Source organism: Heptranchias perlo, chromosome 16 (assembly GCF_035084215.1).
Source record: "Heptranchias perlo isolate sHepPer1 chromosome 16, sHepPer1.hap1, whole genome shotgun sequence".
NCBI lineage: Eukaryota > Metazoa > Chordata > Chondrichthyes > Hexanchiformes > Hexanchidae > Heptranchias > Heptranchias perlo.
Genome location: NC_090340.1, coordinates 65,667,057 through 65,679,211, shown reverse-complemented (window position 1 = coordinate 65,679,211; position 12,155 = coordinate 65,667,057). Strand labels below are relative to the sequence as shown.

Sequence of the window (12,155 nt, the reverse complement as noted above, 5' to 3'; positions counted from 1 at the left end):
TTGCTCTTAAAAAGAGCCAGCACAGGCTTGATGGCCAAATGTTAACAGACAGGAAACAGAGAGTAGGAATAAATGGGTAACTTTTTCCAGGTGGCAGGCAGTGACTCGTGGGGTACCGCAGGGATCAGTGCTTGGGCCCCAGCTATTCACAATATATATCAATGATATGGATGAGGGAGCCAGATGTAATATTTCCAAGTTTGCTGATGACACAAAACTAGGTGGGATTGAGAGTTGTAAGGAGGATGCAAAGAGGCTTCAAGGCGATTTAGACAAGTTGAGTGAGTGGGCAAATACATGTCAGATGCAGTATAACGTGGATAAATGTGAAGTTATCCACTTCGGAAGGAAAAACAGAAAGGCAGAGTATTATTTAAATGATGTTAGATTGGGGAATATTGATGTACAAAGGGACCTGGGCGTCCTTGTACACCAGACACTGAAAGCAAACATGCAGGTGCAGCAAGCAGTTAGGAAGGCAAATGGTATGTTGGCCTTCATTGCAAGAGGATTTGAGTACAGGAGCAAGGATGTCTTACTGCAGTTATACAGGGCCTTGGTGAGACCACATCTGGAGTATTTTGTGCAGTTTTGGTCTCCTTACCTAAGAAAGGATATACTTGCCATAGAGGGAGTGCAGCGAAGGTTCACCAGACTGATTCCTGGGATCGCAGGACTGTCGTATGAGGAGAGATTGGGTCGACTAGGCCTGTATTCACTCGAGTTCAGAAGAATGAGAGGGGATCTCATTGAAACATATAAAATTCTGACAGGGCTGGACAGACTGGATGCAGGGAGGATGTTTTCCCTGGCTGGGGGGGGTCCAGAACGAGGGGTCACAGTCTCAGGATATGGGGTGGGACATTTCGGACTGAAATGAGGAGAAATTTCTTCACTCAGAGGGTGGTGAACCTGTGGAATTCTCTACCACAGAAGGCTGTGGAGGCCAAGTCACTGAATATATTTAAGAAGGAGCTAGATAGATTTCTAGACACAAATGGCATCAAGCGGTATGGGGAGAGAGCGGGAATATGGTATTGAGATAGAGGATCAGCCATGATCATATTGAATGGCGGAGCAGGCTCGAAGGGCCGAATGGCCTACTGCTGCTCCTATTTTCTATGTTTCTATGAATGGCCTCCTTCTGTGCTGTAACCTATGATTTTATATCTTCCAACTTTAAATCGATCCCCTCCCCTCCTGAAGCTGACGACTCTCGCTGGGTTCAAGTTCCACAGAGACCAGCCGCCCTCCACAACCTCTCCGTCTCGATTCTTCATGTGTGAGCTGAGTGAATGTGGGGCAGGGCATTGCTCCACAGGGCGGATCCAATCCAAGCCCGATCCCGCTTTCTCCCGACAGCAACATACACCCTTTCCAGCAGGGACCACGTTACAGGGGTCAGTCGCAGGAACCTTGACTGATTTTCCCACGGTCTAGTGCATGGCACTGATGCCAATTCTAGTCCACCACCCACCGAGAGCTAACGCAGCACAGACCAGAAAATCAAACCTGGCCTCTGTTGTTCAACGTGCACCACTCAACGTTCAAACTGTTGGCTTATAACTGGAAATCTCAGCACCAAGAAAAATTTCAGAATTAATCTTTTTAAGAAGTGTCCTGGGTTTTGCCTATTTCCTTAATCTAATTCCTAAAGTTTAACTTTAGAAATTTGCCTGAATCAATGCCTGACCGAGACAGTAATCACATGATAAAAACAACAACAACTTGCATTTATATAGTACCTTTCATGTAGTAAAACGCCCCAAGGCACTTCACAGGAGCGATTATCAGGCAAAAATTAACAGCAAGCCACATCAGGAGATATTAGGACCGGTGACTAGAGAGCTTGGTCAAAGAGGGAGGTTTTAAGGAGCGCCTTAAAAGGAGGAGAGAGAGGTGGAGAGGTTTAGGGAGCGAATTCCAGAGCTTAGGGCCCAGGCAGCTGAAGGCACGGCCGCCAATGGTGGAGCGATTAAAATCAGGGATGTGCAAGAGGCCAGAATTGGAGGAGCATTGAGATCTCGGAGGGTTGTAGGGCTGGAGGAGGTTACAGAGATAGGGAGGGACGAGACCATGGAGGGATTTGAAAACGAGGATGAAAATTTAAAAATTGAGGAGTTGCCAGACTGGGACCCAATGCAGGTCATCAAGCACAGGGGTGATGACCCCCTCCTGTAAAAGGAGAGACTGAGAGGTGAGCGCAGTGTAAAAGGAGAGTCCGAGAGGGGAGCGCAGTGTAAAAGGAGAGACCGAGAGGTGAGCGCAGTGTAAAAGGAGAGTCCGAGAGGTGAGCGCAGTGTAAAAGGAGAGACCGAGAGGTGAGCGCAATGTAAATCTAAGGCAAGTCATGGCAGCAGAGCTCGCATCTGTGATATGCTCCTCCTGCACTATGTGGGAAGTCATGGACACTACAGGTGTCCCTGGCGACCATGTGTGCAGGAAGTGTGTCCAGCTGCAGCTACTGGCTAACCGCATTTCGAAGCTGGAGCTGCGGGTGGATTCACTGTGGAGCTTCTGCGATGCTGAGATAAAAGTGGATAGCACGTTCAGTGAGGTGGTCACACCGCAGGTAAAGATTACACAGGCAGAAAGGAAATGGGTGACCGCCAGACAGAGTAAAAGGACTAGGCAGTTAGAGCAGGAGTCCCCTGGGGCCATCTCCCTCTCAAACAGATATACCGCTTTGGATACTGTTGGGCGAGATGGCTTATCAGGGAAAGCAGCAAGAGCCAAGTTCGTGACACCATGGGGAGGGGAGGAAGAAGAGTGGCAGAGCTATATTGATAGGGGATTCAATTGTAAGAGGAACAGACAGGCGTTTCTGCGGCCGCAAACGTGACTCCAGGATGGTATGTTGCCTCCCTGGTGCTAGGGTCAAGGATGTCACGGAACGGCTGCAGGGCATTCTGGAGGGGGAGGGTGAACAGCCAGTAGTCGTGGTCCATATCGGTACCAACGACATAGGTTAAAAAAAAGGGATGAGGTCCTGCAAAGTGAATTTCAGGAGTTTGGAGATAAATTAAAAAGCAGGACCTCAAAGTGCCACATGCGAGCGAGTATAGGAACAGGAGAACAGACCAGATGAATGCGTGGCTGCAGGGATGGTGTAGGAGGGAGGGATTTAGATTCCTGGGACATTGGGACTGGTTCTGGGGAAGGTGGGACCTGTACAAGCAGGACAGGTTACACCCGAACAGAACCGGGACCGATGACCTCGCGGGGGTGTTTGCTACTGCTGTTGGGGAAGGTTTAAACTAGAATGGCAGGGGGATGGGAACCTGAGCAGGGAGACAGAGGAGGGGGAAACAAGGATAGAAACAAAAGACAGAAAGGGAAGAAACAATAGTGGAAGGCAGAGAAAACAAGGGCGAAAAACAAATAGGGCCATAGTGCAAAATAAAACTAAGATGACTAGCAATCTTAAAAAGACAAGCCTGATGGCATTGTGTCTTAATGTATGGAGCATTCGCAATAAGCTAGATGAATTAACAGCTCAGATAGATATTAACGGTTATGATATAGTTGCGATTACGGAGACATGGCTGCAGGGTGACCAAAGATGGGAACTGAACATCCAGGGGTATTCAATATTTAGGAAGGACAGGCAAAAAGGGAAAGGAGGTGGGGTAGCGTTGTTAGTAAAGGAGGAAATCAATGCAATAGTGAGGAAGGATATTGGCTCGGAAAATCACGGTGTGGAATCTGTATGGGTGGAGCTAAGAAACACCAAGGGGCAGAAAACGTTGGTGGGGGTTGTCTATGGGCTCCCAAACAGTAGTGAAGATGTAGGGGAGGGCATTAAACAGGAAATCAGAGACGCATGCAAGAAGGATATAACTATAATCATGGGTGACTTTAATCTACATATAGATTGGTCAAACCAAATTAGCAATAATACTGTGGGGGAGGAATTCCTGGAGTGTGTACGTGATGGTTTTCTAGACCAATACGTTGAGGAACCAACTGGAGAACAGGCGATCCGAGACTGGGTATTGTACAATGAGAAAGGATTAATTAACAATCTGGCTGTGCGAGGTCCCTTAGGGAAGAGTGACCATAACATGATAGAATTCCTCATTAAGATGGAGAGTGAAGTAGTTGAATCCGAAACTAGGGTCCTGAATCTAAATAAAGGAAATTACGAAAGTATGAGGTGTGAGTTGGCTATGATAGATTGGGGAACTTTACTAAAAGGGATGACAGTGGATAGGCAATGGCTAATATTTAAAGAACGTGTGCAGGAATTACAACAATTATTCATTCCTGTCTGGCACAAAAATAAAACAGGAAAGGTGGCTCAACCGTGGCTTACAAAAGATATTAGGGATAGTATTAGGTCCAAAGAGGAGACATTTAAAATTGCCAGAAAAAGCAGCAAGCCTGAGGATTGGGAGCTGTTCAGAATTCAGCAAAGGAGGACAAAGAGATTGATTAAGAGCGGAAAAATAGAGTATGAGAGTAAACTAGCAGAGAACATAAACACTGACTGTAAAAGCTTCTATAAATATGTCAAGAGAAAAAGATTAGTGAAGACAAAAGTAGGTCCCTTACAGTCAGAAATGGGGGAAATTATAATGGGGAACAAAGAAATGGCAGAACAATTAAACACATACTTTGGTTCTGTCTTCACAAAGGAGGACACAAATAACCTCCCGGAAATGTTAGGGAACCAAGGGTCTAGTGAGAGGGAGGAACTGAAGGAAACCAGTATTAGTAAAAATAGTGCTAGGGAAATTAATGGGGCTAAAGGCTGACAAATCCCCAGGGCCTGATAATCTACATCCCAGAGTACTAAAGGAAGTGGCCCTGGAAATAGTGGATGCATTGGTGATCATCTTCCAAAATTCTATAGACTCTGGAACAGTTCCTACAGATTGGAGGCAAATGTAACCCCACTATTTAAAAAAGGAGGGAGAGAAAAAACAGGGAATTACAGACCAATCAGCCTAACATCAGTAGTGGGGAAAATGCTAGAGTCTATTATAAAAGATGTGATAACAGAACACTTGGAGGGCATTAACGGGATTGGACAAAGTCAGCATGGGTTTATGAAAGGGAAATCATGCTTAACAAATCTACTGGAGTTTTTTGAGGATGTAACTAGTAGAATAGATAGGGGAGAACCAGTGGATGTGGTGTATTTGGATTTTCAGAAGGCTTTTGATAAGGTCCCACACAAGAGGTTAGTGTGCAAAATTAAAGCACATGGGATTGGGGGGAATATACTGGCATGGATTGAGAATTGGTTGACAGACAGGAAACAGAGAGTAGGAACAAACGGGTCTTTTTCCAGGTGGCAGGCAGTGACTAGTGGGGTACCGCAGGGATCAGTGCTTGGGCCCCAGCTATTCACAATATATATCAATGATTTGGATGAGGGAACTAAATGTAACATTTCCAAGTTTGCAGACGACACAAAGCTGGGGTGGAATGTGAGCTGTGAGGAGGATGCATAGAGGCTCCAATGTGATTTAGACAAGTTGGGTGAGTGGGCAAGAACATGGCAGATGCAGTATAACGTGGATAAATGTGAGGTTATCCGCTTTGGTTGTAAAAACAGAAAGGCAGATTATTATCTGAATGGTGATAGATTGGGAAAAGGGGAGGTGCAACGAGACCTGGGTGTCCTTGTACACCAGTCGCTGAAAGCGAGCATTCAGGTGCAGCAAGCAGTTAGGAAGGCGAATGGTATGTTGGCCTTCATTGCAAGAGGATTTGAGTACAGGAGCAGGGATGTCTTACTGCAGTTATACAGGGCCTTGGTGAGACCACATCTGGAGTATTGTGTGCAGTTTTGGTCTCCTTATCTGAGGAAGGATATCCTTGCCATGGAGGGAGTGCAACAAAGGTTTACCAGACTGATTCCTGGGATGGCAGGACTGACGTATGAGGAGAGATTGGGTCGACTAGGCCTATATTCACTCGTAAACAATTTTACAACACCAAGTTATAGTCCAGCAATTTTATTTTAAATTCACAAGCTTTCGGAGGCTTCCTCCTTCGTCAGGTGAACGATGTGAAAATGAAATCCTCGAAATGAAATCGCATTTATAATTCACAGAACAATGCTTGTTGATTACAGACAGTTTTTTCAACTGCCCGTTGCCAAGGCAATCAGTGTGTAGACAGACAGGTGTTACCTGCCAGGTCTCAGAATATACAAATCACCAAAAAAAACAAACAAAAAAAAGAGAGGTAGAAACATAGAAAAGACAGCAACTGACCCGTTATATTAAAAACAGATAACATTTGGTCACTGGTGGGGTAACGTGTAGCGTGACATGAACCCAAGATCCCGGTTGAGGCCGTCCTCATGGGTGCGGAACTTGGCTATCAATTTCTGCTCGCCATGGGGACCAAATTCGCACCCCAATACGCCAACATTTTCATGCACAAGTTCGAGCAGGACTTCTTCACTGCACAAGACCTCCAACCAACACTATACACCAGATACATCGACGACATTTTCTTTCTATGGACCCACGGCAAGGAATCACTAAAGAGACTACACGATAACATCAACAAGTTCCATCCCACCATCAAGCTCACCATGGACTACTCCTCAGAATCAGTTTCTTTCTTGGACACACGAATCTCCATCAAAGACGGGCACCTCAGCACCTCACTCTACCGCAAGCCCACGGACAACCTCACGATGCTCCACTTTTCCAGCTTCCACCCTAACCACGTCAAAGAGGCCATCCCCTATGGACAGGCCCTGCGAATACACAGGGTCTGCTCAGACGAGGAGGAACGCGATGGACACCTACAGACGCTGAAAGACGCCCTAGTAAGAACGGGATATGACGCTCGACTCATCGATCGACAGTTCCGACGGGCCACAGCAAAAAATTGCATAGACCTCCTCAGGAGACTAACACGGGACGCAACCAACAGAGTACCCTTTGTCGTCCAGTACTTCCCCGGAGCGGAGAAACTACGCCATGTTCTCCGCAGCCTTCGACATGTCATCAATGAGGACAAGCACCTCGCTATGGCCATCCCCACACCTCCACTACTCGCCTTTAAACAGCCACCCAACCTCAAACAGACCATCGTTCGCAGCAAATTACCTAGCTTTCAAGAGAACAGCGTCCACGACACCACACAACCCTGCCACGGTAACCTCTGCAAGACGTGCCAGATCATCGACACAGATACCACCATCACACGAGAGGACACCACCCACCAGGTGCATGGTTCATACTCCTGTGACTCGGCCAACGTTGTCTACCTCATACGTTGCAGGAAAGGATGCCCCAGAGCATGGTACATTGGCGAGACCATGCAGACGCTGCGACAACGGATGAACGGACACCGCGCAACAATCGCCAAACAGGAGGGTTCCCTCCCAGTCGGGGAACACTTCAGCAGTCATGGACATTCATCCACCGACCTTCGGGTAAGCGTACTCCAAGGCGGCCTTCGAGACACACGACAACGCAAAATCGTCGAGCAGAAATTGATAGCCAAGTTCCGCACCCATGAGGACGGCCTCAACCGGGGATCTTGGGTTCATGTCACGCTACACGTTACCCCACCAGCGAACAAATGTTATCTGTTTTTAATATAACGGGTCAGTTGCTGTCTTTTCTATGTTTCTACCTCTCTATCTCTGTTTTTTTTTGTTTGTTGTTTTTTTTGGTGATTTGTATATTCTGAGACCTGGCAGGTAACACCTGTCTGTCTACACACTGATTGCCTTGGCAATGGGCAGTTGAAAAAACTGTCTGTACTCACCAAGCATTGTTCTGTGAATTATAAATGCGATTTCATTTCGAGGATTTCATTTTCACATCGTTCACCTGACGAAGGAGGAAGCCTCCAAAAGCTTGTGAATTTAAAATAAAATTGCTGGACTATAACTTGGTGTTGTAAAATTGTTTACAATTGTCAACCCCAGTCCATCACCGGCATCTCCACATCATATATTCACTCGAGTTTAGAAGAATGAGAGGTGATCTCATCGAAACACATAAAATTCTAACAGGACTAGACAGACTAGATGCAGGGAGGATGTTCCCGATGGCTGGGGAGTCCAGAACCAGGGATCACAGTCTCAGGATACGGGGTATGCCATTTAGAACCGAGATGAGGAGAAATTTCTTCACTCAGAGGGTGGTGAACCTGTGGAATTCTCTACCACAGAAGGCAGTGGAGGCCAAGTCATTAGATGTATTCAAGGAGACAGATATATTTCAATGCCAAAGGGATCAAGGGATATGGGGAAAAAGCAGGAACAGGGTACTGAGTTAGACGATTAGCCATGATCATTTTGAATGGCGGAGCAGGCCCGAAGGGCCGAATGGCCTACTCTTATTTTCTATGTTTCCTCACAGGATTGAAGACAGTGCCTGTAACCTCCGCTCAGAGTAGTTTGTTCGGACTGGACCAATTGAACAGGATTTTAAAGGAACATTTGGAATCACAGCAACTGAACCAAAAAACTCCAACATCTGCGTTCGTGTCACTCAGATTCAGGCAAAATGTTGGGCATTGATGCGGGAGTGGGATAAAGAGGGGACTTGATTCACAACAAAACTTGAAATGCAACACAAGCTTTAAAATGTGTTACTTACAACCACGTTAAGCAGTCCTCCATAGGGTCCAATGTCCGGCTGCCACAGCCCCAGGATATTACGGTAAGGGTGCAGCACTGTAACAAACATCAGAGCTACTTTCAGAATCGCTGACAATACCTCACACTGGGAACAGACTGGGCCACTGACCCCAATAGGTCAAAGGTCAAAGGTCAATGTCCATTCAACTGAAAATGGGGGAGGGGGGGGGGAGGAGGAGGGGGCGGATGGAAGGGAGTTGGGCTCGGATTGGGGGTGGGGGGGGGGGGGGGGAAGAGAGAGGGGGAGAATTTTTTAAAAATTTGTTCTTGGGATGTGGGCGTCGCTGGCGAGGCCGGCATTTATTGCCCATCCCTAATTGCCCTTGAGAAGGTGGTGGTGAGCCGCCTTCTTGAACCGCTGCAGTCCGTGTGGTGAAGGTTCTCCCACAGTGCTGTTAGGAAGGGAGTTCCAGGATTTTGACCCAGCGACGATGAAGGAACGGCGATATATTTCCAAGTCGGGATGGTGTGTGACTTGGAGGGGAACATGAAGCTACAACACAGGACTACATGCATGCTAAACAGCGGAAGCTCCATGCTATTGACAGAGCTAAGCGATTCCACAACCAACAGATCAGATCAAAGCTCTGCAGTCCTGCCACATCCAGTCGTGAATGGTGGTGGACAATTAAACAACTAACGGGAGGAGGAGGCTCTGCAAACATCCCCATCCTCAATGATGGTGGAGTCCAGCACGTGAGTGCAAAAGACAAGGCTGAAGCATTTGCAACTATCTGCAGTGGGCTCGGACTGCTTCATTATCTGAGGGGTTGCGAATGGAACTGAACACTGTGCAATCATCAGCGAACATCCCCATTTCTGACCTTATGATGGAGGGAAGGTCATTGATGAAGCAGCTGAAGATGGTTGGGTCTAGGACACTGCCCTGAGGAACTCCTGCAGCAATGTCCTGGGGCTGAGATGATTGGCCTCCAACAACCACTACCATCTTCCTTTGTGCTAGGTATGACTCCAGCCACTGGAGAGTTTTCCCCCTGATTCCCATTGACTTCAATTTTACTAGGGCTCCTTGGTGCCACACTCGGTCAAATGCTGCCTTGATGTCAAGGGCAGTCACTCTCACCTCACCTCTGGAATTCAGCTCTTTTGTCCATGTTTGGACCAAGGCTGTAATGAGGTCTGGAGCCGAGTGCTCCTGGCGGAACCCAAACTGAGCATCAGTGAGCAGGGTATTGGTGAGTAAGTGCCGCTTGATAGCACTGTCGACAACACCTTCCATCACTTTGCTGATGATTGAGAGTAGACTGATGGGGCGGTAATTGGCCGGATTGGATTTGTCCTGCTTTTTGTGGACAGGACATACCTGGGCAATTTTCCACATTGTCGGGTAGATGCCAGTGTTGTAGCTGTACTGGAACAGCTTGGCTCGAGGCACGGCTAGTTCTGGAGCACAAGTCTTCAGCATTACAGCTGGGATGTTGTTGGGGCCCATAGCCTTTGCTGTATCCAGTGCACTCAGCCCTTTCTTGATATCACGTGGAGTGAATCGAATTGGCTGAAGACTGGCTTCTGTGATGGTGGGGATATCGGGAGGAGATCGAGATGGATCATCCACTCGGCACTTCTGTCTGAAGATAGTTGCAAATGCTTCAGCCTTGTCTTTTGCACTCACGTGCTGGGGGATGATGCCCGGGGGGATGGGAGATGAGGCCCAGGCGAGGGGCCAGGGGGATGGGAGATGAGGCCCGGGGGATGAAGTGGGGGTGGGATGGGCAGATTACAGGACTGGTATCAGCCAAGTAAATCTGTAGGCACCATGCGCAAATGTTTAAATCACACCATCTATAAAGCGGGATTAGTCCCGTTCACTCGTTCCATGCTCAAAGGGAAGCTGAATGTACACAAGTTCGACAGCTCAGTCCAGTCTCGTGCATCTCAGTGCTATTAATCTTTGTCAATTGGTTAATAATTGAGCAAAATCTCAAGCAGAGTTTAAGTACATAGCAATCACATTGTGACTGGGTTTAAGGTTTTGCTTAAACAGTTCCCACAAAATAAGAGTGAAACTTAAAACATCAGGTTGTAGGGTCATGGTTCACACAAACTCCTCTGTTCCTTCGCACCAATACGAGCATCAGATCGCCTCAGATTCTCCAATAACCAGGACTTGATTCCCACAGATCACGAACCCATTACCCAGCCACAAAGCCTAAGAAAGCCTTTCAGCAAAATCAATCAGGTGCAGCACAGTACAGTACAGCCTGTGGCTCCCCACTCCATCTGCCTCTTCCACTCCTCTCAGAACTGCATTTCCCCCTGTGGAAGCTGCTCGGTGAAGTCTGTGCTTGTCTGGGACAACAATGACCTCAGCACCATAATTTCCAACCTGCACCCGGCAACTCACGATTGTCGGCCTCTTCACTAAATTTCCTGAGTGAGCTCCCGGCCAATTTCCTTCTTACACGCCCAGTATATGTACCCCAGACTCTCACCCCCCACCGGTATATGTACCCCAGACTCTCACCCCCCACCGGTATATGTACCCCAGACTCTCACCCCCCACCGGTATATGTACACCAGACTCTCACCCCCCACCAGTATATGCACCCCAGACTCTCACCCCCCCACCAGTATATGTACCCCAGACTCTCACCCCCACCGGTATATGTACCCCAGACTCTCACCCCCACCGGTATATGTACCCCGGACTCTCACCCACACCGGTATATGTACCCTGGACTCTCACCCGCCACCGGTATATGTACCCTGGACTCTCACCCGCCACCGGTATATGTACCCTGGACTCTCACCCACACCGGTATATGTACCCTGGACTCTCACCCGCCACCGGTATATGTACCCTGGACTCTCACCCCCCACCAGTATATGTAGCCCAGAGTTTCAGCTTTCACCCAGCAGCACTGCTCATCCTGGGAGATAACGGGAATCAGTGATGTTCACCGACTGCAATTCCCTGTACATGCATCATGGAACAAAGAAAACAATGCAATGGAAAGATACCCTTCCTGATTCACCCGCAGCTGCAGGAGATCCAGCAAAGGACGTGCAACCTCAAGGAAGGAACTTAATCTTTGCTTCCTCCCCAACAAATGCATCAAGAACACAAGACCAGCGACATCAGTGGATTTCAATTGGAGAGGGTCACTATAAGCCACCTCAGCCCCCTCCTCCTCAAACTGGGTGGGGGGGAAATTAGCTACGGCCCCCCTTCCTGACCAATATCCAGCAAGTCTTGTTGGAAAGTTTGTGTGTGTGGCTGTTGGTTGAGGAAAGGACAAACTTGTTGCATTAATGCAGCAGCACAGCCTCCTGACATGTCAAGAATGGTCAACTGGAAGAGATATGTGGGGGGTGGGGGGTGAACCTACGTAAGAAAGTACCTTCATGGAAAGGGTGGGTGGGGTGGGGGAGAAAAGAACAATACCCAGGAGACCAAAATCAACTGAAACAGTCAATCATCACCAAGACAGCCAACCTGGCGGGCCGTGAGGTCGTCACATCACCATAGCCGACACCTCCTCCGGGGGAGCGGAATCTCATTGTACGATCC

The 12,155-nt window shown here is 48.0% G+C and overlaps 1 protein-coding gene across 3 annotated transcripts in view; it reads right to left on the bottom strand.

Moving 5' to 3' along the window:
- The window catches only part of fbxo31 (F-box protein 31), a 54,167-nt gene that overhangs the window by 17,637 nt on the left and 24,375 nt on the right, over window positions 1–12,155 (bottom strand). For 2 of the 3 annotated variants that reach the window (XM_067998233.1, XM_067998234.1), the window contains one exon: window positions 8,583–8,659. The exons of the other annotated variant lie outside the window; for it this stretch is intronic. In XM_067998233.1, the coding sequence (XP_067854334.1) occupies window positions 8,583–8,659 (77 nt within the window). The remainder of the gene's footprint in view (window positions 1–8,582; window positions 8,660–12,155) is intronic. 3 annotated transcript variants of the gene reach the window in all.